Source organism: Tympanuchus pallidicinctus, unplaced genomic scaffold (genome assembly GCF_026119805.1).
Source record: "Tympanuchus pallidicinctus isolate F22 unplaced genomic scaffold, pur_lepc_1.0 scaffold3, whole genome shotgun sequence".
Taxonomy (NCBI): Eukaryota; Metazoa; Chordata; class Aves; order Galliformes; family Phasianidae; genus Tympanuchus; species Tympanuchus pallidicinctus.
In genome coordinates, this window is record NW_026294747.1 from 104,464,382 (window position 1) to 104,491,320 (window position 26,939).

At 43.0% G+C, this 26,939-nt stretch overlaps 1 protein-coding gene across 1 annotated transcript in view; it reads left to right on the forward strand.

Moving 5' to 3' along the window:
- Positions 1 to 26,939, forward strand: part of AOAH (acyloxyacyl hydrolase) — a 67,666-nt gene that overhangs the window by 28,600 nt on the left and 12,127 nt on the right. The window contains exons 10-19 of the mRNA XM_052695793.1: positions 95 to 143; positions 570 to 618; positions 890 to 984; positions 7,805 to 7,896; positions 9,521 to 9,603; positions 16,436 to 16,472; positions 17,498 to 17,572; positions 22,863 to 23,035; positions 25,373 to 25,431; positions 25,512 to 25,571. Coding sequence (XP_052551753.1) covers positions 95 to 143; positions 570 to 618; positions 890 to 984; positions 7,805 to 7,896; positions 9,521 to 9,603; positions 16,436 to 16,472; positions 17,498 to 17,572; positions 22,863 to 23,035; positions 25,373 to 25,431; positions 25,512 to 25,571 — 772 coding nt within the window. The remainder of the gene's footprint in view (positions 1 to 94; positions 144 to 569; positions 619 to 889; positions 985 to 7,804; positions 7,897 to 9,520; positions 9,604 to 16,435; positions 16,473 to 17,497; positions 17,573 to 22,862; positions 23,036 to 25,372; positions 25,432 to 25,511; positions 25,572 to 26,939) is intronic.

A 26,939-nucleotide genomic window follows, 5' to 3' on the forward strand; every position in this document is an offset into this window, starting at 1 on the left:
TTCTTCGTGGAAAATAGCACAAAGCTTCTGATTTCCTCCCCTTCTTTCCCTTATTTTCTGTAACATTGTGTAACCCTTTCTAATTCTGTTTCAGTCCTGATAACTGGGATGCAAAAAGCGACTCTAACTGCAATGGCATATGGGTAAGTAAATGAAGTTAGATCTTAGAATTCCCTCCTGATTGCTTTTTCTCTTTTTTTTTTTCCTCCTCCTTTTGAAATAGTCCATAAATGTTGGGGTTTTACTATTCTGGTTTATTAACTGGTTTGGATTACTCCATTTCTTTACTTCCTCAAATAAAATTGCATCTATTAAAAAACAAGGGAACACAGAGGAAGCAGTTATGAGAGTTTGTTTATTGATGCTTATGATTATTTAAATTATAGCTATTATAATTAATTGAAATGTACGTAAACTTATTAGAATAATTTAGTGGAAGGTGTCATTATTACCATGCGGTGCTTCCGACAGGCAAACATTCAAGACCTAAATTCTAAGCTTCCATTTTGTGTTACCATTTTTCGAGCACTGGATAGAGACGTTCATCTGCCCTTTCCCTCCTTCAACAGGGCCTGGATCCAAAAGATGGAATTCCCTACGAGGAAAAATTCTGCAAAGGTGAGGCTTTAAAGCCAGTACAAGGAACAATGTCTATTTTTGTGTTCATTTTGTATTTTAGTGTTTTTTCTGATCATTGTCAATGTAGGGGGATGACAGTTCTCCCCTATCCTCATGAGCAAGGCAAAATGGTGCATGTTCTTTTTCCTTTTTTGCAATCATGTAGATGTTGCTCTGCAAGCCTTGCTCTCCATGCTCTGCCTTCTTACTCTATTAGGAGGGCTTTACGTGTTGGGAGCATTTCATGCCATTAACCAAGTGTGTTAATTAGGTGCAGACTCTCAGGGGGTGGTGCTGCTGGGAGACTCGGCTGGCGCGCATTTCCACATCCCACCTGAGTGGATGACTGTCACGCAGATGTCCGCGGTGAGAAACTGCACCTGGCCTGCCAAAATCACTGCTTGCTTTCCCCCTGCTTTTGTAATGTGTCCTGGATTGTTTTCCCTTGTCTGTGGCATATGTGTAATAGGGCAGGGAGCTCCAGTGTGCAGATTCTGTAGCTTGTTGCACAAATACATCTGCAGGCATATAGGGATCACCAGCGGTTTGCAGTGGACTTGTCCTAAAGGGAACAGTTTCTGTGATGAGTGCAGAGCATCACTAGCACGCTGATATCTGTCTTTTGGCAGCACTTCTATTTTTTTAACAGAAATATAATTCACGTAGCTCTGAATTACACTGAGATTCAGCTCTTGCAGGTCACTAATTTGAATGAGACAACAGGAGAAAAGATCATCTAGGCAAGCAGTAATTAGAAGGGGGGGGATACATTTGCAGGCATGCTCCTGTCCTTCGTTGCTGTGTGCTTCCACAAGCTGATGCAGCTCCCTGGCCTGTGTCACGTCCTCTGCACATCTCCTCCATCCCTGCAGATCTCCCACTACTCCTCCACTGACCTCTGTGCAATATGAAAAATTTCTGGAGGTCCACCTTTGTCCTGAAACTTCTGCAGTTATTGTGCTTTTGTAGGTCCGTTGGTCTGAGAGTTCCATGCATTTTTCCCTCTTCTGCTCCCAGAGCTGAGCTGATTTAAATGTTGCCAATTAGCTGTTGTTTTTCTTTGTTAAACGTTTATGAGCAATTATTAGATGAATGACACTGATGACAAAGTTGATGATGAGCATAATAAATTAGCACTAATGGTAATTGAGATTATCTTGTCTAATAAAGATGGTAATAACACTGATGGTGATGATGATTCTGGCAGTAACGCTGGTGGCAGAGCTATGCAGGCAAGAACAGTTTTAGACTACGTCAGCATTTTATTGTCACTGACATGAGGGTTTAGAAAGTGTTTCTCTGCTAGCTAGATGGCATGCTGAGGCAGAAGTATCAAGGCCTGGTGCTGGAGTGCAGATGATGTTCAGGTTGCCTGTTGTTACTGTCTGGTGCCTGTGGAGCAACTTGCGTGATCCTCTCTATGTAAAGTAGAGAATAGATGTTCTCAGAACTGAACTCCAGCTCCATGATGTGCTGGAAAGAGCAAGGGCTGGTTGGAAAGGGAGAAATGATTCTTCTCCCATAGGGTCACTCATTGCCTCAAGTTGTATCAGAGGAGACTTAGACTGCAGATCAGGAAGAATTTATTCATGGAAGGGAGTGGTCAGGCACTGGAATGGGCTGTCCAGAGAGGTGGTGAAATCCCCATCCCTGGAGGTGTTTATGAGACATGTGGATGTGGTGCTTAGGGACGTGGCTTAGTGGTGGAATTGGCTGTGTTTTGTGATGGTTGGACCTGGTGTTCTTATGGGTCTTTTCCAACATAAATGATTCCATTATTCTAAGTCAGAGCATGAGCCCTGCACTGGGGGAACAAGGACGAAGACATATTCACTCTGGCCTTTCATAGTCATTCCATTCACCCACGGTGTAGGAAATAAAAGGAATTAAGGGATTGCTGGAACTGGAGAAGCTAAATACAACTGTATTCAAGCATTTCTACTGAACAAACGTCCAACAGATATATTGATGCAGAGATAGAGTTCAGTGCTGTGAACTAACAAGTGTTTAAGCACTAGCAGTGCTAAAATGTTTAATTAGCAGCTACCCCTAACTAAGGAAAGTGTCACCTGGGAATGAAATTACTAGTAAAAAATACTTGGAGCTAATTCAGAAGTTGATGCTGCTTATCCCTCTTTGTTGCTGCCTATTCCTCTTTCTTGCCCTTCTGCATCTTTGTCTGTATGTGGAAAGCCTGTAGCAGCAACTTGTCTTGCTTCGGGGTCAAGAAAGTGCAATATGTTTCTTGAGAAATAGTGTTACATCCTGTTGGTAAATGTCCTTCCTGTGTAGGTCTAATTACAAAGTGAAAAACAGTCATTTTGAGCTTTTAAAAGTTCTGGATGTTTCTGCAAAGGGAGAGAAGAATAAAAGCATGTGTAGTTGCATGCTACCTGAGAACTTTGCAGAGAGATACCTGACCAAGAAATATCCTTCCCTTCCTCTCATCTTCCTTTCCTCGTCTCTCTCTTCCTCTTTCAAATGCAAAAATGAAAAGGTTAAAACAGTAGGCCATGTTTCTCCATTCCTGTAAAAGCCAAAAAATAGCAGTGTGCTCTGGGGCTGGTCACAATATGCCTTTCATGGCCAGCAGGCACTTTCTTTATGCTCTCTTCCTTGTGAAGAATTTCTGAGCACACCTAGGGCTGGTTCTGTGACTAGAGAGGGTGCAGAGGGTCTAAATCCTGCTCCCACAGAACCATCCATAATTTTGGGACCACAGCAAGAAGAACCTGACATCTGGGCTCTGCAAGGAGGGGACAGTGCATTGACTTTGTCTACCTGCTGCAAATCTTAAGGCATTTCACTCAGATTCTGACAAAATTTCTTTGATAGGACATGTTGGAAAATTAGTTGATAAAATGGTTTCTTTTGTAGTCAATAGTAGAGGGAGTTCAAAGCTTTAATTTCCATTTCAATGGTGATTCAGTCTTCTACATAGAATTCCAAGTAGGGCTTTTCCCCCCCAAGAGTTTTACTACTTTCCAAGGAAAATGTTATGTGCCTCTTAACTCAAATTCACAAAATTCAGTTTATTACCTTACCAATTTTCTGTATTTTACATATTTATTTTATATGCTTTATATATTTAATGTATTTCTTAATATTTCTTATTTATCCTTACATGTGTTCACATACGCATATGCAAGGGTAAAGAAAAATTTACACTTTAACAACTCTGTGGGCCCTCTTGTTAATCAGCACCACATCAGCAGCAGCTGTTAATTCCTCCTTTAGAGCTAATTATGTGGGGAAATAATTTTAGAGGAGAGGTGCTGAGAGTTCAGTTAAGAGGCTCGGCAGCACTGGTGCTTTGTCTGATTATGCTACCATGCAAAGGAGCAGCCAAGTTGAGTGAGGAAAGAATGAGAATATTAAAGAGAAATTTCTACGCTGAGGTGGGCTCAGAATGTCATTTGGATCATTGGATGATCAGCAGAGGGTGGCCAGAAGATGAGCACCTGGTTTGGGCTGAACAATTTGGAATTCAGATCCTTGCTCTATCTTCTCAAAGACTGCTGCTGGGAAGGAGCTGTATGAGAAGATGTTATATATTGGGCTTTGTATTTCTCCTTCTAGCTGAGAAGTTACAGTCATGTTTTGTGGATGTTCCTCCCACTAAATTCATTGTGGAAGGTGTCCATTGAAAGCTTCTGCTCAGATAAGCACGTTATTTCTAATCCCTAAGCACCCCAAGTGGAAGAATTACAGGAAAGGAGTTATTCAACTGTGCAAAGGATTATTTTGGCTTCCTTCTTGTCAACCGGTCTTAGGTCTGCCAGCCCTTTCTCCTTTCTTCAGCAAGAACTGAGCTGAACGTTCATTCCTTTGACATTAAAATTCTGACACTAAAAATTAAGTGTAATGCAGCAGGCCTGCTTTTTATGAGGTTTAACAAAGCAGAAGAAATACTGTTGGTTTTGTCTGAGGTGGATGTTTTTCCGTGGAATTTTAATGTTCAAAACACTGGTGTGTCTAGCCATGGATATTGCACTCCTGCTGCTCTGTCCATCTGCTTGTAATTGACTTCCAAATAGCTACTAAATGCAGCATTTTTCTGTTGTATGTCTGGGATAGGAGCTCACTTTTAAATCTCATTTCAGAAAACATTTTATCTGGAGATAAAAGCAGTGCATTTATAAAGGAGCTGGAGTTATCCTCTCTAGGAAGATGAATTTAAAAGCTCTTGAATCTCTATTTCATGCTAAATAAAGACGAAAATAAATCCCTCATCCATCTATCTGTAATTCAGTAAATATCTATTTGCCCACAAACGCAATATCTTTGCATATCTCGTTTAAATAACAAGTTACTGCTGTATATTTCCAATGAAAATATAAAAAGCAACATTTCTTTACATTTGAGTTTAGGAACATTTACCCTCTCACTTTTTTTTTTCTTTTTTTTTCAGCCCCAATAGAAATAACAGCAATTTGATCTGTGAAAATCTTATTCAAAACATGTTCTAGCTTCTCTGTAAATCTGGTGAGTTGCAGCCAAGTTTCTCCCAGCTAGCATCATAATTCCATGCTGTATTTTGGAGAAATAAGGTGATAATGTTTCTAATTTCACATTTATAGCCCTTGTAACTTTGCATGCCACTCATGATTTATGAAAAGATGGGATGTTTCCTCCTCAGGAGCTCTAAGCTTATTTTCATAATAAGAACATTGTCTCAGGTATGTAGTGCTGTCAAGAGGAACTTAACACTGCTAAAATGACTATAAAAACAAATACCTGATTTTCCTTCAGATAAAGGGGTACTTCAGCGCTTTCACAACTTCTGCATCTAAATAGCTCTGTTATCATTAAGTTTCTGGTGCCCTTTTGTGGTCTGATTTTGAAAATATCTTGCCTTAGCAACACTGAGCATTCTTCCATTTAATTTGAATTTTAATTAAAAATTTGAATGATTTTGTCCAGCATGGCTCCGTGTGTCTTTAGCATCAGCCTTGGCTTTGCAGTGCAAGAGGAAGAGGAGGGTTTGGGCAGGTATGCTTCCAGCTGGGACACATCTAAGATGTATAAAGGTTCCTCTGAATCAAGACCCATCTAGGGCATTTGAGACTAAAATACAGCATTTGAAGCTAGCATGGAATAACTTTCTAATCATTCTCTGCTAAAATCTGGCACATAGGCTGAAGCATGGTTTCTCAGCCAGAATAGGCTGAGAGAATGGTATTTAAACAGGGCTGTGCTGAGAGGAGTTTCAAGCTAAAAGTCAGTGTAGATCCAACTCTACTGTGGGCCACATTTGCATCTGAGGCTAAGCAAAAGGCAGTCTGTTAGGCTGTGCTTTCCAAATTACAGCTCTGCAAGTTCAAGGTCTAGCATTCATCTGAAATTAACTGCTCATCTCCACCTTTCAGTCCTGAAATATCTTCAAAAGTCTGACTTAAATACTTTGCTGGAGCGATGTCAATGCCAAACCTATCTACAGTTTTTTCAAATGCAGCTATAATTCTGGGCTCAAATGTTCCTTTCCAGAGCAATTTGCAACTTAATTAGATTCTGGCTAATTCATATTTAAGCTAAGATTGCAGGGGAAAAACAGTTAAAAATTATTATGGGCTTTGTCCAATGAAAACATTATTCTGGAGTGATAGTATGAAAAAATGGTAGACAGAAAAATACAGAAAAATGTCTTGGTTATAGAAAAATACATTTGGACTCTATACGGTGTATGTGTTTGATACAAAATCATATCTCTAGCTTGTCCTATATTAAGTTACTTCTTTCAATATTTCTGTTGTCTTCACAGCCAATCTAAGGGAGATAAGTGCAGCAAATGACCAAGTTGAGCTTAGCCCCTTGATCAAGTGTCTGCTTGCAAATAAAGCTCAAATAAAGCTGTCACTTTTTAGGGTGAGAGGTTCAGAAGTTCCTTCCCATCTTTAAAATATACACACGTGCATATGTGCAGCTATAGGCAAGAACACACACACACAAATATATATATATATATATATATATATATATGAGAGAAAAGCCACTGAAAGCCAGACCCATTTTCACCTTGGTAACTAATGCAGAGCCTCCATAAGTAGGTCAGATAGACTGTTACATGCTTTATGCTGGCATCTGCCATGCATTAGGCTGCACTGAGCTCAGCTTCAGGATTTCATTCCCCCTTGCCCCCCCTTTCTTGCCTCTCCTCTTCTTTTCCTCCCAGCCTCTTACATATAAAGCCCATAATCATATACTCAAGTAAAGCTCCTATTCACTTCAATGATAATTTTGTGGGAATAAAGACTTCTTGAGACACCGCGAATAGCTTTCAGTTAACTCTGACCCTGTTGGAGAATGAATTTCTGCCTGCTTGTTGTTGATAGCTGTGATGGTTTAAGGAAACCCCTGCAACTGATTTAAAAGAAAATGAAGCCAATAAATTACATAGGTTAAACCAGCCTGTAAGTTCTCTTATTTTATGTTTTGACCTTCTTTGGTTATTGCTATTTTCGTCAACAGTTTTTTCAGTTTGAGCACATTGAATTTATACATTTGTCTTTGTGAGCCCAGCCCAGTCTGGGATAAGCTGCAAATTTACTCCATATTCTCGTCCTTCTGTAGTAGTGTAGTTTCTGGAGGCTATTTTTCTCTTTCATCACTTTTTGCACTGTCACAAATCGAAAGGTAGACAAACAGGGTACTTCATTTTGAGTGTGTGACCACACAGAGGCAGACATTTTAAAGATAAATAAGCTGAGGACAAAGACCAGCAGAAGTACGAGACATTTGCATTGTAGAGGTTTTTAGGGACTGGATACTCACAGCTCTTGCTGCTGGAGATTGCAAGGGAGTGCAATGTCAAGTGAGTTCAGCATCATCCTTGCCTTCCCATCCATCTGCCAGAGAGACTGTGGACAAAGCACTGCCATCTTTTCCTTTGTCCAGGTGTACTCACCTTTGGAAAGGCAGCAAACAGCTGTTATCTTGGTTGTGTCCATCTGCAACATGTGATGCAACTCAAGAAGAGCTTTGGAATCCTCTAGAATCAAAGAGTTGGTAGATGCAACTCAGATATTTCTGAATGCCCCTGGTTCTGCTTCTCCCTTCTCTACCTCTTGGTATGTCCATTGTGCAAGAGGCAGCTTCTTAAATAATTACCACTATAACCATCATTGTAATTGCTGGTTTTTTTGTCTGTAAAGGTGAAATTAAGTTGATTTAAAAATTTCTTTTTCAGAAATCGTTTGCTAATCTCCCCATGGCTTTCACTGATGAGCTTGACTGGCCCCAGTTCTCAGAGATCACTGGGTTCCTAAATTCCACCATTGGGTAAGCTAATGGACAGGGAGGAGAAGCCATAGTGAGCCTCGAAAGCAACGAAAAAGCAGTGCTTGGAAGAAAAGACAAAAAATGCTGGACAGATGGGTTTCTAAAATCAAGGTCACCCTCTGATCCGGCAACGTGTTAAAAACCTTAAGTAAATGTATACTTCTCAGTCATCTAGCCCAGTCTTCCTGAAATTCTGTGTGCTTTTAGAGCTGATCAAATTATAGCTTGGGAGGAAAAAAATAAAAGGAAGACGTTACAAAATGAAATCTTGCTTTTTTGAAACTTCCAAAGCAGTGAGAAGAAAAAAATAGATAAGAATAACAAAGATCAGCGTTTTCCTTTCTTTTTGCACCCTTTTCTCCTGTTTTATTTTTGTTCTTGAAACAGTAGAATAAGTGATAACCTGTGGTTATTTTGATGGTATTTCTTTTTCTGCAGGTGGGGCAGTCTTTTTTCCATGTGCTTTTTTTTCCCCTCCATCTAGTAGAAAGTAGCAAAAGAATAGTTTGGAAAATTATATGACTTCATTTGCTTTGTTGAATTTCTTCTTTTGAATGGGGAAGACTGCTGGGATAGATGGAGAAAAGAAATCTAAGGCTCAGAAGGGACCAGCAGGCAATGTGCTTTGGGAGAGCACCGCTTGCAGAAAGGCTTCTATTCTCTCCAGGCCTGCAGAAATAGAGTCACAAACAAATATGGCCTAGGCCCAACCTTCCCACCCCCAATCAGTGAGGATGTACATCACTGATGAGCTGAGGAGTGTCTGCTATAGCCAAGAAGTTTTGTTTGCTTCCCCTCATCTTCAGCTATGCTGAAAGGCAGAGATCTCCTGCATTCCTTGTGCAGCCAATTGCATGGTTAATGGTTGGTGTTATCAAGTGTGTCTATATAGGTAGTTACTTTTTATTGCTGATTTCAACACTTACTGTTGTTTTATGTTCTTCTGCATTCACCTCAATTGACTGTTCTTGAGCCATGATATTGCAATTACCTGAAAGCTTCAGTATCTAAGTTCAAATACAAGATCAACATCCCCAGTAACAATGACCAGGTAACTGTGACTCAGAGCATGACATTCTCATCAGCTTCTGCTGGCTTTGTTATCCTTTTCATTGCATTTTCATTTTTCTCAACAGTGCAGGAGAAAACTGATCAAAATCAAGGCAGAAGTGGTTTTCAGATCAATCCACCTGAGATTTATGTCACTGGGAATGAATGCCCTGCCAATTTTTTTTCCTTTTTTTTCCACTGTTCCACAGCTGACTATTGAAATGCCAATTAGTGAGCAATCAACAGGATTGTTTTGATAAATAACATATAACAAATAGGTTCTTAAGGACCTTGTCTGAATGATCAGGATAAAAGCATCCAAAATGAACATTCCAAAGAAACTCACCATCCATTTATAGTTTCCCAGAGAATATTCAGTCTTCCATTTTAGGCCACGTTCTTCAAAATGATAGAATTTTATGACCACAAAAAAGAGAAACAGTAGAATTGACTTAGATTTTCTGCTGGTGAACGGAGTTGTTGAGGGTCAAGAACATACTTCCTTTTATAGCATTTGATGTTTTCATTCACATCATACGAGCCTAGCAGCTCACATATTCTTAATTTGTTTCAGAGGCTGGACAGACTCTCTGTATCTACGTTTACGCAGGAGAAATCGCTGCAATCACCGAGACCTACAGAACATTTCCCAGAATGGTACGTTAAGATTTTTTAACCTTTGAAAAGAAATCCTGTTAGCATGGTGCTTGAGGTGACTTTCATAAGCATCTTTCGGAAACTAAGAGAAAACCCTTTCTAATCACCTACATGTCTTGTGGAAAAATAGAGACCAGCACTTATTTAACTCAGCATCTATCCTTGATCACTTCTATCTGCACTTTTATGAAACACTTTGCTGATATTTTTTCTTTGTGTGTCCAGTTGAGTTACACTCATTTGACAGCTTTGTTGTTGTTTTTTAACTCATGGGGCTGTTAGTAAAGCTTCCAGTATTAGAGATGTATCTTCTACCCAGCTGTCTATTTCCATTAGAAGTTTAAGGAACGTGTAGTTTCAGAGCGCCCTTTAAGGATGTAAATAAAGCCTAATTAACTGTGTATTAAATGACCATTTTTATACTATTAACAGTACTTTGAGGTCAAGTTGCATGCTTTAATAGTGAAGGACAATGAGAAGAGTATTAATGCTATTTCATATGCAAAGACATGCAGTGATTTACAAGCCACCTCAGACTATAGCAGAGCTGGGAATTAAACTCATCTTCTTCAACACCTGCATGGTACTGTAGCTCCTAGGCTGTTCTTACCTAATACAGCAGTTAAATTCTGTAGGCAGCAATGATTTTTTCCTATATCCCTGCTTGAAATATGTTTTGAGTAAATCATTATTCTATAAGCATTGTTACATGGAGAAATTTGTTGTTATTTTGCTTCTAAGGACCTAAAGGAGTCAAAATATCCTCCTAGTTTTGTTGCTTATAAACAGTGTCTCAAGGGTGAAGTGTTGACTGCAGCTTAGGTAGAGAAAGGAAGTGTATGAACACTGGAAGCAAGGTCAGGCAATGTGGGAGTGCTACAAAGATGCTGCTTGCTATTGCAGGGGAAAGCAAATGCAGTCAAAACTCAATTAGAGTTGAGGCTGGCCAGTAATGTGAGGGACAACAAAAAGGACTTGTTAAAACATGGTAACAGAGAAAAAAGGAGCAAAGATAACATTATTCTGTTACTTGATGAGGATGGTCACCTGGCAAATAGGGATGCAGGCAAAGCACAGATGTATAATTCTTCATCTTCCACACTGATGGTGGGATCTGGGATCATGACTGTGGTAACTATAAACTTGCAGCCAACCCTGAAGTTATGTTAGACTTGCTGCTGCATCTGGATGGTGCCTGATAGGATTCATCTCCTATCAAAGGAGGATGAAGTGTTCAAAGGAGGGCAACAAAGCTGGTGAGGGGTCTGGAACACAGGCCATATGAGGAGAGGATGAAGGAGCTGGGGTTGTTCAGCCTGGAGAAGAGGAGGCTCAGGGGAGACCTCATTGCTCTCTATAACTTCCTGAAGGGAGGCTGTAGTGAGCTGAGGGTCGGCCTCTGCTCTCGTGTCATCAGTGATAGGACCAGGGGGAATGGCTTCAAGCTACTGCAGGGGAGATTCAGGCTGGACATGAGGAAGTATTACTTTTCAGAAAGGGTGGTCAGGCACTGCAATGGATGCCCAGGGAGGTGGTGGAGTCACCGAGCCTGGGGGTGTTCAAGGAAAGGCTGGATGTTGTGTTGAGGGACATGGTTTAGTGGGAGCTATTGGGAATAGGTGAACGGTTGGACTGGATGATCTTTTAGGTCTTTTCCAACCTTGGTGATTCTATGATTCTATAATTCTATGATCTCAGCATGCTCAGAGACCTCTCTCAAGTATTTTTCAGTAGTCTTGGGAACCTGGAAAAGTCTCAGTTGACTGGAAGCTGATAAACATCCCAATTTTCAAAAGGGACAAGAAAAGGAGGTCCTGATAATTACAGGCCTATCCATTTCACTTCAGTGCCTGCTAGAATTGTAGCAGTTATTATTCTGAGAGTTACTGAAAAACACCTCGTTGACATCGTTGGTCACAGCCAACATGGGTTCATGATGGGAAAGTCCTGTTTAATGAAGTGAATCTCCTTTTTTGACAAGGTTACCCATCTATTTGACCAAGGGAAGCCAGTAGATGTAATCTTTTGGATTTCAGTTAAGCTTTTTGAAAATGCTTCTCACAATATCTTTCCAGACAAAATGTCCAGCGAAGAGTAGGCTAAGCATAATGCAGTGTGTGAACAAGTGGGTGAAGAGATCAGGCTCAAAGGTCATAGTGAAGTTACATCAGGCTGGTGGCAAGGCTCTAGTGAGATTTCCCAGGGCTCCATTTTAGTGTTTTAATCTGGATGCAGTGCTCAAATGCACATTATTTAAGTTTACAGGTGACACTCATTTGGGAGGAGCTGTCGACTCCTTCAAGGGAACAGCTTGATGTTAAAACACCTCGGTAGAGATTAAAAGGGATTACGGTTCTGGCTTTGAATCCTCTAAGATATGAACATCACAAAGAGGGAAGAATGGTTCAAACTAAAGGACACTTCTGGTACAAGTGGGTTTTTCATTAGTTATACCATTGTTTGTGGTGGGATCTTTAAAAAAGGTCAGTACCTAAGAGCGAAAACCTTAAATAGGCCTCAAAACAGAACAGTGGGGGTGAAAGGAAACTATGAATTGCTTCAAAATGGAGTTTGATTACATCTGTTATAATCTAATTATATTATGTTTGTGCTTTCTTGAAGGGACACAGCAATCTGCCTTTGAAATTAAGGTTTATTATGTTAGCTATTTTGCATTGGGCTAAATGATGTTCCCAGCAGTACGTTTAAAAGATACTTGATTATTCTGTTATTATCGCATTCTGTTTGCATTGTGTTCAATTAGTTTTAATGCTTCAGAAATCTGGCTGCAGAAATGAGGGAAAAATTGTTCTCCTTGGGTGGATAATTTAGTTTAAGGGATATTTCCCCTCACTGACCTGAGTCCTGATGGCCATACATGAGGAGCATCACTGTCCCTAATGCTACCTAGAAACTTGCTAAATGCCCCCAGCCCCAACAGCCAGTTGTCTCATTGGGTGGAATAAGTTCCTCAACAGGCAGCATGAGACAAGGCTTCTCTTCAAAATTCAGGTGGGCTTTTCCCTTGGAGAAGTTCCCCTTGGATGCCAGCACCTTTGTCACTGGCAGTGCCTCTGTATGCTTTCCTACCATTTGATGCCTGTGGGATGTTTCAGAGACTTTCGGTCTTTTTGGCAGTGATTTTGGTGTCATGGTTGCCTACAGGTACTCCTGACCTACTCACCTGGCATTTGTAGTTGGTGGCATTCATGGTCACTGTCCCTCAGATAACTTTTTGGGCGAGGGAATAAAAAAAGGCCAAATTAGAGGAGGCCAACCATTCTCATTTATAGTGAGTTAACCTCAGTGTCTGATAACCTATCACCTTGTTTTCCTCTGTTTAAGTTAATAGATGTGCCTTCCTTTTTTCTATCTTCCCAATTACCTCACAAACTTAAAAAAAAATAAAAAATAAAAATTAAAAAGAGAGATCTCGTTGTATGCACCATTCCTTTTTATACTTCTCTCTCTCATACTTACACTGCAGACTCCTGCATGATACAAAAGGAGAGGAGCCTGTGACAAGGCAAAAGGATGTGAAGAAAAATTGAGAAGGGAATTTTAAAAGGAGGAAAATTACCAAAGCGATAGAAAAATCTCAGGGGATCATCCCTTGGTATCTTCTCTTAATCATCACAGTGAACACAATATTATAAAAGGTTTGCTCTTCTTGCCTTGTTCAGCATAAGTTCCACAGAATGTGAGGATTTAAATTGGCACTGCTGGTATCAGTGAAGATAAAACTGACCACTGGCCTGACTGAGCGCCAGCTGGGGGAACTTCTCCTTCTCCAAAACCAGTGCTGACCCAGAGAGATGCAATGAAAGACAGAAATTCTGGAGGTGTGGGCCAACTGTGGATGCACACCAATCAGCTCTCACTCCTAATCAATGTTCTCCACCAACATTTTAATTTCTTCATTCATCCTTTTCAGTATGATTTTGGTGTCTCAACTTCTGGCATCTTCACACATGCTTGCAGTCCATAGGTTATTTCTGCGTTTTGACTGACTAGGGTTGATCCTAAGATGTGAGAATTGGGTCTGGAAGCTCAGACGTGGAGCTCGAATGTGTCCCAGCACATGCAGAAACCCCTTTGATAGAAGCATCCTGTTCTGTACAATGATTTGCTCAAATATTCCAAAGTATCACTAAGTAAACATGGAGAAAGTGAACACCCTCATTTCTAAAGAATTTCTAAATAATTACAGCACAATTCTGTGATTCTCATCCATGTTTTCCATGAGATACTTGGACATTGCACTCTGTTAAAGATCATGGTTATACTGTGTATGACTTTGCTACTCATAGTCTGATCTGTCTCTTTGGGATTTTTGCCTTCCATGAGAAAAAATCAGCCACGTTAACACATGCCATGGCTCTCTGAGCAATCAAGAGCCAGGTACCTCATGGTGGCTTTGAAACCAGTTTAGAAAGAATCATGGTTTTGTGGAGTTTTTAGATTTTGGCTGTCTTAGAAATTCTACTGTGCTCACAGTTCACTTGGGGAAAATCAGAAACTATTTTTCTTTTACATGACTGCATTTCTAATTGCTTTCACAGCATAAGGGAGCGAAAGATGAGAAAGCAGAAGCCTTTCTTAGCCATGCAGCACTTTCTGTGCTATCTGGACCCAGACTCTATCTGTGCAGGTCCACACTGCACATTGTCAGCCATACAAGGGCTTGAGCAAGCAAACCAAGCAAAGCAAACCTTAGAAGAATTTCAAGGCTTGTGAAACTTGGGGTTGTGGAAGTAAAACCAACCCTGACTCCTCACCAAAAGTGCCACCAGTCTGAAAATGTTTGGAAAGCAACTAAGGGGAGGTGAGGAGAGGTCCAGGAGGAGACGGCAGGCATTCTGCAATGCAGGGGTAACAGAAGTTCAAACACTCATTCTGCCTGATCTCTTTCTTCTCTATTGAATGTTTTCTTCAGGAATTGCAACCTAGATCATAAAAGCTTCCTTAATAACTCAGTTTTCTCATAAGAAAATGCTCTCTATGAAAGCCCTTCATTTTCTCAGTCTTTTGTCTTGGTCTGTAACTGTGCTGAGCTGCTTTTCACTATCTACACTCATGGAGGTAGCACCTACACAAGAAGAGCCTCTTAGCTTTTGCAAATACATCTTTAATTTCCAGAGATCCCAATTAATTTATTTGCACTAGCACTCAGTTCAGGGAGTCATGCGGCAGAGCGGCTTAACAGAGAGATGCTGAATTCTTGCTGAAAGGATATTAAGCAGAAAAAAACCAGACAGCTAGTGGTTTTTCTGTTCCAAGCTGTGTTTTCTAAGGATTGTGTGAGCTCTTATTCTGCTGAAAAGGGCTTCTCAACAGGAGAAGTGGATTTTGCTTGGACTAGCAACCCTCAAGAGAGAGAGAGCAGAGAGAGACATTCATTTTTAGCCTGGAAGAACTGGATTATTTAAAACATAAAGGATTTTGTGATATATGCAGTTGGCGATAGTAACAAAGGCACTTCTATTCAGATGCAAAGTGTATTATTGCTACCTTAGGGGTTTATCTCTTAGATCTTTTCACAACACCAGTCCAGCGGAGATTTAATGATGCTCTGCCCACAACTTTCCCCCCGCAAACCACGGGAGGACCGGATTTGCTCCTCAAAGCAAGCTTCAAGGCAGTATGCAGAATAAAGGAGAGAGCAGGGAGGAGCTGAGCGGAGTGTGATAACAAGAAGAGGGAGAAAAGAGGAGAGAAAGTGAAAATGCGACAAAATAAAAGCCAGTACAATGCATAGGGCCTTCTCTTCTGAAGTTCATGTTCATGAATCATGCTGTGGGTGAGCTGCTTGCTGTCACAGTCCCGGTCCAATCCTGAACAAAGCACCATGCTTCTCCTGGCTGCTTTTTTGCTGCCACTCTTGTTGTGCAGGTGACGGAGTTTGACTTGCATGCTGCAGACAGCTGGGATGCATACACTTTCTAGCAAGGCCTGCTTGAAAGTTCTATGCATAAAAGCTCTCTTGATTGGGAAATGCTTTTCTTATTCAAGGTATAAATGAAATGCAGCATACCTTTACAGATGCTTAGGTTTAGCTATTTCTTTTCCCAGAGGAAGAAAACGTTGCACCCAACCATTTGGGTGAATTGCTAATGAAATGCAGAGCTTTTATGGAGCATTGCAGCTGGCCTAATACTATTTTTCATAAGTCTGCCACTGGTGGCAGCAGTGATGCAAACACCCCAACATTGGTGCCTGGTGCTGTAGCAAAGCAGAGAGTCTTTGCAGAATATTTCCCACTGCCAGCTGCCCCTCCAGAAGTGCACAATCTCACAGGCATCCTGTGTTGTATCTGCCAATCCTGCTGCAGGCATCCTGGGTACCCTGGGATGTCAAAAACGGCTCTTGGTGCCTATGTTTAGGACCTGAATCACTCCCAATGTGCCATAGCTGTGAGACACTTAGGAGAGTGAGAACAGTTCCTCTTGCAGTTTATAGGAAAAGTTAAAAGCAGATCAACTGTTGACAAGTCAGGTTGGCTGGTTTACAAGAGACTACTATGTTCAACAGATGGGAAGAAGCTGCCAGATCTAGATTAAAAGCCAGATCCAAACAACCCAACACTTGTAAGTATCTGACTTTCTATGGTCTGATGTGTGAACTCAGGTGAGAGTCAGCAGGTACTGGATGCAGCTTTATTTCCTAATGCTGGCGCACAAGAAGGTTACAGAGGCACTTGCTGCTGCCATGTTATTTTTAACACTCCTACATTCTTAGAAATGTGCAGTGAATTGGGTTTTGCTTTTCCCTTTGTTTGTCCCTGTAATGATTTTTTTTTACTGTTCCTCTTATTCCTGCTGCATGTGATCAGGTGGTTCTTCACGAAATCTCCTCGGTTTAATAAAAAGGTGAGTGTTTGATGGGATTCTGAATGCTGACTGCAGGTACAGAAGTGTGTGTGGGATCCTACACCCTCAAACAGAAGCAGCAGGGCCCTGCAGTGAATGCATTATCCACAAGTACCTCAAGAAGCACAACTTCACCAGGCCACTGTGCTCCAAAGTGCTGTCTGTTTCCCCTATAGTACCAGCATTCATTAAGAGAGGAAAAACTCTTAAAATGTGGATGTCACCAACTCCAAGGCCTTAATCTTAAGCCAGTGGAGCATTTCCATGGATTTTGGGAAAAGGTTGAGCTCTGCCTTATATCTATCCTATGGATCTCACTGACCACATTGCTCCTGATTAGTAGCAATGTGATGGACGTGGGCATGCCTGGAGTATTATCCCTGTATGGATAGAACTGAGTAGCTACCAGACATGCAGAGGAAGAATCATTCCTTTTCAGATGAATTTGGCTATGGAACGGTTGGGTTTGGTTTAGGGTTAGGGTCAGGCTTAGGGTTAGCCTTCTCTACACTGATGCAGTTCACTCCTGAAAGATCTACAGTTCTCCCCTGCAGAAAAAAAAAAAAAAAGCAAACATTAATGAATCATTCCTCTGTCTTGCTGAACTTCAAGCCACATCCTAATTTGATATTGTGCTCAATCCCATCCATAAATGCAGTTGTCAGCCACACATACAGTTTTGTCCCATCTCTAATTAAAAACTTCACAGCTTGATTTATGTCTTTGCCCTGAAATGAAACTGCTTGATTTGGCTTCTGAATAGTACAGAGATACAAAGCCAGCAAGAGGGGCAGTGAAAGAGAAAAATCCATAAGGGGTGAAAGGAACGAGGAAAAAAATTAATGTGAGAACCTTGATTAAAATATAAAATTACAGAAAAGAAAAACAAAACAAAACCTAGAACTATAGCCATCTGAGCATTGGCAAAATCTGAACAAACTACTTCCAAACATGAACTCATGCAGCATGTGATTCAGGCTCTGAGGATGTACTGCCCACTAATATGCTGCTGATTTACCTTTCAGTTTGGCCAGAAACCAACTGTTGGACAATCCAGCCATAGTTATCTATGCTACAATTGGGAATGACGTCTGCAATGGGTAAGGTGGAAATCAAGCTAGCTTTTATATGGCCATAAATTTGGTTCTTTAGACTATTCCTTGCTGCTTTGAAATTTTATTCTCTTTGCTTTAGGCTTCCCCTCAGTGATGTTCTGCTTTGCTGCTGTTGCTTGGTCTTTGCTTCACTCTCATTTTTCTGCTGAAAATACTAGTTATCACCTTATCTGCATCAATCGTTGCTGCCTACCAGCCCTTACTTAGAGCTCTTCTGTCTTTTTTGTACTGATAAAGTGACCAAAGGCAATGCTTGAAGTCGACTATTTCTTATATAGCAAATGAAGGATTACAACAACAGGAGGAAAAATAATAGCATTTATGAGCATGTGTACCCATTTTGCCCAGTGTGCCATCTCCCACCAGATGGGGTAGTGAGCCATTCCTACCTTTTGTGAAGAACCACAATATGGTCTCCTGTCAAGGTCGATTTCCATGCTGCCTATGCTGCACACTGCCTGCAGGCTTTGTTGTGCTCTCCTGATGGCTTTTTTTTTTCTTTCTGGCTTTGCTCACATCACAAGCTCAGCAGGAGAATGAACTGAAGCTTTCCAAACTAATGATTCTGGCACTACCCATTATGAACGCTCACAGGGTTGCCTAGAGGTCATTGTTTTGATACTTCTCTTCCTCCCTTAGTGACAAAACTACAGCCCAGAAAGTCCACACTTGCAAGCAGGTCAGTGCGCAGCACACCCAAACCCCAGCTTTGTTTTTGCAAGTGGTCTAAAAGGACACGCTGTCTATCTAACATCATCTTCACCATGATGGATCTTCAGATTTCCTTTTAAGCCAGTCTCACAGTTTGACCTGGCAGGCAGCTAAGCACCACACAACTGTTCACTTGCTGTGGTATGCTGGAGAGAACTGGGAAGTGCAAGAATTCACTGGGTTGAGGTAGGACAATTTAATAAGCAAGAGTTGGAAGCAAAAGGAAGGGAAAGGAAGGAGAACTAACAAAAATCTCCAGTAACAACAAAAAGAATGAGCAACACAGGTGATGCCTGAAACAATTGCTCACCAGCTGCTAATGCCCAGCCAATCTCTCCAAGCAGCAGCTGCTCCCCAAACCCTACTTTTATTGCTGATCATGAACTCACGTAGTATTGGTCAGCCTTTTGGCTGGTTTAGGTCAGCTGCTCTAAACTGTCCCCTCCCAGCTCCTTTTTCCCCCAGCATGAAAAGCTGAAACGTCCTTGGCCCTGTGCAGCACTGCTCAGCAACAGCTGAAACATTGCTGTGTTATCAACATAATTCTCATTTAAGTCCAAAACACAGCACTGAAAATTATCTCAGCTGAAACCACAACAGCCAAAGACATGAATCTGATTTAGGCTGATACTTTCAAACACATGTTTTAATATGTGATCGTTGCCTTCCCAGAGGAGCCCTCCCTAATACCTCTAGAACAAGTTGGGGCTTTCCCCTTCCACCTCCCAAGCTGACAGCATTCCCATGCTCTTCTCTGTCACCCAGAAATCCCCTTCTCCCATCATCTCTAATTTAAAGCCTTGCTAACCTGCAGGCAACACATCTCCCTGTGGGACGGATCCTTTGTTCCCCTGTGAAAGGATATGATGACAGCCCTTCCAGATTGACACTGCAGCAATACGGGGAGCAGTCTGATTAGCCCCGGGCAATCTCTCCTGTGTGGGTGGACCTTCACCCACATCCACATCCCCCTGTCCCTCCAGCTCCAGAGCCTCATACCTGCTATGTAAGGGCACCTGGGAAGGTGGGACAGGCTGAGAGGCAGTCTGCTTGTTGCCTTGAACAGGGACTTCTTTCCATCCCTCACTGTCTCTGAGGTCACTCCCTCCCATCTGACTGGGAGAGGGTAGATGATCCCTTGGAAGTTTGCTTGAAGAGCATCTCTCCTTCGCCCTTCCTGTAGTGATGGCAGAGTGCTACTCCAAAACAAACTGGGAGAAGAACTCCTTGAGAGCAGCCCAGCAGAGGAGGACTTGGGGGTCCTGGTGGAAGCTGGCCATGAGGCAGCAGTGTGCGCCTGCAGCCCGCAAGGCCAGCTGTGTTCTGGGCTGCATGAAAAAGGGGCGGCCAGCAGGAGAGGGAGGTGATCGTCCCCCTCTGCTCGGCTCTTGTGAGGCCCCATCTGCAGTGCTGCGTCCAGGCCTGGGGCCCCCAGCACAGGAAGGACGTGGAGCTCTGGGAGCGGGGCCAGAGGAGGCACTGAGATGAGCAGAGGGCTGGAGCAGCTCTGTGTGAGGAAAGGTTGAGGGAACTGGGCTCGTTCAGCTTGGAGAAGGCTCTGGGGAGACCTCATGGTGGCCTTCCAGTACTTGAAGGGAGCAGATAAACAGGAGGGGAATGGCTGTTTACAAGATGGAGAGTGATAGGACAAGGGGGAATGGTTTTAAACTGAGACAGGGGAGGCTTAGGTTGGATATTAGGAGGAAGTTTTTCACCCGGAGGCTGGTGAGGCACTGGAACAGGTTGCCCAAGGAGGCTGTGGATGCCCCATCCCTGCAGGCATTCAAGGCCAGGCTGGATGTGGCTCTGGGCAGCCTGGGCTGCTGGTTGGCGACCTGCACACAGCAGGGGGTTGGAACTGGGTGAGCACTGTGCTCCTTTGCAACCCAGGCCATTCTGTGATTCTATGATTCTATAATGCACACACATGGAAGACCTTCCAACGCTTTTGAGGGCTCATCTGCAGGCTATATAATAAAGCTGGCACTATTATGAAGGCTGTCATTAACACATCCCCATTTCAATGGTCTTAAGCTTTGCTTAACAGCATGTGCTTGGGTTAGAACTTGGCATGTTGGGTGCTGTGCTCCAGACAGGGATGGACAAGAACCAAGGAAGTGCTCTCTCTGTCCCTACAGTGCCCAGGAGCCATCTTGATATGTCTTCTCCCAGGCTTGGCCCTGACTCTGCTGAGCATGTATTCCAACTCTGCTAAAGTCACTGCTTTTCCCTGTGATTTAGTCCTCCTTCTGCAGGTTAATCCTCTCACTTCCCCTGCCCCTAGCACAGCTTTCTATTCTTGCCTGAAGGAAAAAAAGAAGCTCTCCACAAGTTTAAATGATTTCAACTTTATGTCATCCATTTGTATGTTACAAAACAGCATTTGTTACTGCTTTGTCGTGGTGCCCATTACCTGCCAGAGACACTTTTGTCTGCTCTGATTTTCTTTGCTGTCTGTTTTCCTCCACAACATCCATAGCATCAAAAGAGATGCTGGCTGTGTTGATCCCTGTGACTCCAGTGAAGGAAATACTGCAGCTGGTATGGAAACATCGTGCTTCCACTGGATGGGATGGGGAGCACAGCAGGATTTTTTTGTCGTCTGGTCACTCTATGGTCTGATAATGCCCAAAGCATCCAGAATGTGCAGCATCCAGAATGCCTGGCTATAAGCCACAAACTCGACAAATGAAAACCTGTTCAGGACATCTTTGAAGAGCAGTAATTTTTGTCTTTCTGGCCATCTGGATGTGTTTGAGCTTCAGTCGAGAGAGTCGTGCTGAGCACACTGGAGACACAATTCTTGGCCAAGGTGTAGTTAAAATGCCCACTTTCATGTGAAGGGCAGGGCAACGAGTTACTTGGATTCTTGTAGAGGAGGAAGATAATGAAACTGAGGGTGTGATGTACGCTCCCAGTAATGTCCACACTCTGAGAATAATGAGCACCACCAATTGCAGACACCACGCTGTCTCTGCACCTTTTGATTGCACTTGGGGCATGGCAACCTTCTCCAGCCTCTCTTTCCCAGCTTTGAAATTACAACTTCTGCAGCAAACACAAAGGTGACAGTGGCCAAACATGTTTTGAGGAGAGCTGGAAAAGCATTGTCCAGATTGCATGAGGCTTTCTCTATGTGGAACCTGTGGTGTTGAGACATCCACGAGTTGCATGTGTCCATCCATTGTGCATTTGTGTACTGTATGGAAGCAGGGAGCTTTCACTAAAATAGCCTGATCCAATGCAAGCAGCCAAGCATCCTGCCATTAATGCTGCTTGCTACATGCTGGAATGATACCAGCTTCCAGAGGTTCCAGAGGTTTTAATTTCAAAGCCTGGCACAGAGAAGAAATGTAAAGAAATGCATGGAAACACCTGCGTGGCTTCAGTGGGGAATGACAAGAGAACATGGAGCTATGAATGTCTTATCAATTTTTTCTCCCTCTGCTGTATTTGCTTACCATAGTGACCTTACATCAGCTCAGTATTTTGAAATCAAGTTCTGCAACACCTGCAGGTGAAAATGAAATAATTTAAGGGCAAAACTACAGCCTTATCTCAAAAGTACTTTGGTTTGGGTGGCTGTCACAAACATGAACCTGAATCTTAATGCTGTTTTTCACTTCTCTCTAACCAGAAATTCTCAGACACTGCAGAAGCACAGACTGCACTAAGATCAACATCTAGGCCCAGGAAACTTGTCTAATTATTATCTTGCAGGCAAAATGTAGCTTAGCAAGGAATCCCAGATCCTTAACCGAAGAGCATGGCACTGCCACATAGGACTCAGTCCTCCCCACAGTGCAGCCGTTTCTAGTGCCTCAAAGCAAAACACCAGAGGTTGTGGAGGCTTCTGCTTTTCCAGGGCATTCACCAGCAAAGCAATCCTGCCTGGTTTCCCAACGGTTTAGTCATCTCCATCTTGAGCTTGCCCTGCTCTTACTCATGGGGAAGCCGTATTGGCTATATGTGGCTCATGGACTTTGACAGGGAAGGTCTCCAAGCCCCTGTACCACGTGGAAGGCTTAGGGGTGCTCTTCAGATAAAGGATTCCAGGAAAAGCCCTTTCTTTCTGAAAGCTTTGGTCAAGCTGAGCTGCATTTTCACAACAGACCAGTATCATCTCCCCAGCCCTTGGGAGATTACCTGCCTGGAGACACCTCCATCCACCTGTTGATATGAGGCAGTAGCGCTCAGGAGAGATCAGGCGATCATTCTTTATATAATGCAGTGGTTGTTTTATTAATACAACAAGAGCAGTTTTCTCTAGGAAGCCTGGGGGAGTTTGGCTTGTTTGTTTTTCTTGTGTAAGTTGGAATTTATTTCAACTTCAGAGGTCACTCCACAAAACAAGACTGCACACCTGCCTTTTGTTTGTTAATTTCTGCATTGCTCATTATTACGGCAATAGCAACAAGAGTCTAAAGAGCATCACTTCTATAAGGTTTTGTTCAGCTAACCTAACATGGAAGAACAGAAAACAAGAAAGCACTGCTATTGCACGTGCCTGTTTGTAGGCCCAGCAGTGCCTGACACAATGCCCTGTTTGCACCCTCTTCTATAGGAACCAGGACACGCTGGCTCACATGACCACCCCCAAAGAAATGTTCTCCAACGTCATGCAAGCTCTGCGATACCTGGACTCCCGGCTTCCAAACAGCAGCCACGTGATTCTGACAGGCTTGGTGGATGGCCGCTTTCTCTGGGATAATCTGCACAACAGATATCATCCTCTGGGTAAATATGAGATGTTGTGGGGTCCTCTTGGTTATCACTCACTCATGTTTCCTTCTCTGCCTGGGTAATTTGTGAAATATCGGCATATTTCAAGTAAGCCTAAGTAGTGGAGATCTGGAAAATATGAACTTGCCTGTGCAGTTGGACAGTCACCTCCAGCATGGAATAGAGCAGCTAGAGGGCAGATCCCTAAACATACGATGCCCAAACCCACTCAGCCCCAAACCGTGCTCAACACAAAATGTGGAGGTGGAAACAAGCTGGGCACTTGGTGAACAACTCCAGCCTCTGACTGATGGACGTCTTGGTAAAACTAGGTGTGGACCAGGGCAGGATTAAGCCAAGGAGTTGCAAAAGACTGAGTAGATACTAGAGAAATAAATTTTCCACAAGCACTCGGGTGACTGCCACCTCCTATTCTGCACATAGGTGTGACCACTGAAGCTTCACACCACATAGGCACGTTTTGAGGCTTTCTCTCGAGCAAGGTTGCCCTTAGGAGCCTCGAGATAATGTTTGTTCTTATTATCCCACTGTCAATAAAGAAAAAACACAAAATATTTCATCTAGGTAGCAAAGAAAGTTTTTATCGAAATACCATTAACAAAAATCATAAAACCATGACATTTTTACACGTAACAAAAGTATGTTTGGTGTTCTCCATTCAAGTGTAGGTATGAGGAACTGTAGAGGAACCAGGCCAAAAGTATGTTCCTTCTGATCTTTGGGTAAAGAAATCTTTCCTGCATCTGAATAAGTAAGAAGTTGTTGCCATATCAGTCTTCATCAGTAAGGGGAAAGAAGAGAAGGTAAATCACTTCAGTGAGCTGGTAGATTTTATCTTCAAATGATTTTTGCTATTTGAGCTTTCACGTGGCTTTGATTTCCCCAAGTTCTGTCATTACCCATAGGCCCCATAGTTTCTGCTTGATATACTGCCTGGTCATTTTGCCCCTCAAAAGTACATTCCTTTTCTCAGGAAGTCTGAAGTCTCCATTTCTACTATTGTTCTATAATCCTCCCCTTCTACTCTGCCCATAGGAGGCCACATTCAGACTACCGTGTCCAGTTCTGGGCTTCCCAGTTCAGAAAAGACAGGAATCTCCTAGAAGGAGTCCAGTGAAGGGCCACAAAGATGATAAAGTGCCTGGAGCATCTCCCCTGTGAGGAAAGACTGAGTAACCTGGATCTGTTCAGCCTGGGGAAAAGAAGACTGAGAGGGGAATCTGATTAATGTTTATAAACATCTAAATGGAGGTGGGAGGCAAATGGATGAAGCCAGGCTCTTCTTGGTGGTGTGTAGTGACAGGACAAGGAGTAATAAACTTGAACATGGGAAGTTCCATACAAACATGTGGAAGAACTTCTTTATGTTAAGGGTGATGGAGCACTGGAACAGGTTGCCCAGAGAGGTTGTGGAGACTTCTTCTGTGGAGGTTTTCAACACCTGGCTGGATGCCTGCCTATACAACCTATTATAGGGAACCTGCTTTAGCAAGGGGGTTGGACTTGGTGATCTCTGGAAGCCCCTTCCAACCCCTGTGATTCTGTGATTCATCACCTTTTCCCAAATTAGCACTGTACTACTATCAAGTGAAAACATAATGAAAAAAAAAGAAAACCCCCATTCCTTCTGGCTCAGGGGGAGATAATAACTCTTCAGTCACACAAATGCACTTCTGTGCTTGAGTGCATGTTTATCACAGGGGCGGCTCCTCTACTGGGTGTCTAATTATCAAAGATAACACGTAGCATTTTTGGCACAAGGCAAACCAGGAGCGATTAGCTATAGGGCCAGTTGGCAATTTTTCAGAGGGCTTCAATCACCTCAGAGGGAACCAATTAATCCTCAGCAACATGTTTTGCAGCAAGACATCACTTCTGGCAGATCTTCCGACAGGTTGTGAGGAGGTTTCCCTGCTTGGCAGCCCATCAGGCTCCGCCAGCAGTCATCCTGGCTTTCTGACAAAATACCCACCTGGGCTCATGTAGACCAAACCCATCGACTGTGGCAGCCATTTGCACCCCAGGCCCCACAAAAACCCTTGTCAGGACCTGGCACTTGGGACTGTGTGGGTCCGGGACATTCCCACCTGCCCTTGATGTTTGAGCTCTCCTGCTGTTGTTCCCTGACTGTAGGATGAGAGAAGGAGCCATACCTGTGCCATGTTGCTCCTACAAAGCAGCCCGAGGAGCCCATTCCATTTGGGTGCTGTCATGCTCTGCAGTTCCTGGAACAGCAATGAAAAATCTGGGGATGCGTGGAGCCACAAAGCAAAGTCATGGCAGTACCTGTGGCCACTGGGCATGCAGAGCTTCCCTCTCTGTGTTTTGCAGGGCAGCTGAACAGAGACGTCACCTACAGCCAGCTGTACACTTTCCTCAACTGCCTTCAGGTAAGGTCTCCCTTAGGAGCACCCCTGCCCTCTCCTCTCATTTGCTTGCCACTGACCCCCTGCCTCCCCTGCCCACCCAGGTGAGCCCCTGCAGCGGCTGGCTGACTGCCAATGAGACCCTCAGGAACCTGACCTCAGAGGTAAGGAGAAATGGTACCTCTGAGTTTGATGTGCAGGTCCACCCTCTTGCCCAGAGAGTCTTCCAGTCGGCCCTACCCCTGAATCTTGCATAGAATCCTAGAATTATTTACCCTGGAAAAGATCTCCAAGACCAGCAAGTCCAACTGTCCACCTGACTTACAAAGACCCACCACTGACCGTGTCCCTTAGTGCCACATCCACGAGTCTCATTAATACCTCCAGGGGTGGGGACTCCACTATCTGCCAGGTGAGCCACTTCCAATATTGAACACCCTCTCCGTGATGAAATTCTTCCTAAATACCAGGTGTCTTGTGTTATACAACCAGATGTTTTCACCGAAACAGCACAAGATGCCCTAAATCATTTTGCAACAGCCAGAACAGATAAAAATACATCATTGGAATGCAGAGCAACTAAAAGAATATGCAACATCTCCATATCGAGAGAAAGCTTAAACTGAAACTATGTACTGATCTCTTTCATTTTGCTTTAGTCTTATATGACTGCTATGATGCTGGACTAAACCTGGTATCCCAAATGCAAGACATCAGAACACTTTTTCTTCCATAAATGTGGGTGACAAGATGTGGCATTTTCTGTGCCCATCCTTTCAAGTATCCTGCAGGCTCTCAGTGCACAGCACAGCTAACCTGTGTTCATCCCGTGATCCTTCAGCTGTCCAAATTCATTCTTGAGAGACGTGATCTCTCTGAGGTCCCCATGATCTCCATGAGACAAAAACATTCAGGGTCTTGCTCTTTGAGAAGAAATTCTTTGATAAGGAAACTGCTCACAGGCCATTGCTCCTGGTGGCATGGCCAACAAAAAATATGGCTTTGATTTTGCCAGGTTTTACATATGTTTTGCACTGTATGCTCCACCCCTCTTGACTTCTGAAGCACATTCCTAAATCTTTGCAGGACTGCACCTTATTTAACACCAGCACTACAGAACGTACAGGGCACATAACAGCTGTTACATGCCCTGTTTCCTAAATACTGTTAAGTATTTAGGAGGTCTTAACCTCTGTTGTGTCTGTAGAATTCACCCTACATTGGGTCAGTTGCTGATGGAGGTAATTTACTCCACTGAGAGTAAGAGCAGAATACAGCCTGGCTAGCTGAGCATTAATACCACTGATACAGCAGCAGGGAGATAATGGGAAAGGAAAACATTGAGCCTCTACAGAAAGTTTTAGTCTTCCTTAAGAGGAACTGGGCTGCTACTCATCAAAAGGCCCCTGAAATGGGAGGGCCTGAATACTTACACAGGAGCAGGGCCACTGCCATAAGAAATTTCTGGTAAAGTAGCTATGTGTCATGTTAGTCTCATTATCTGAGTCGGTGCAATCTGCAATGGCACAGGG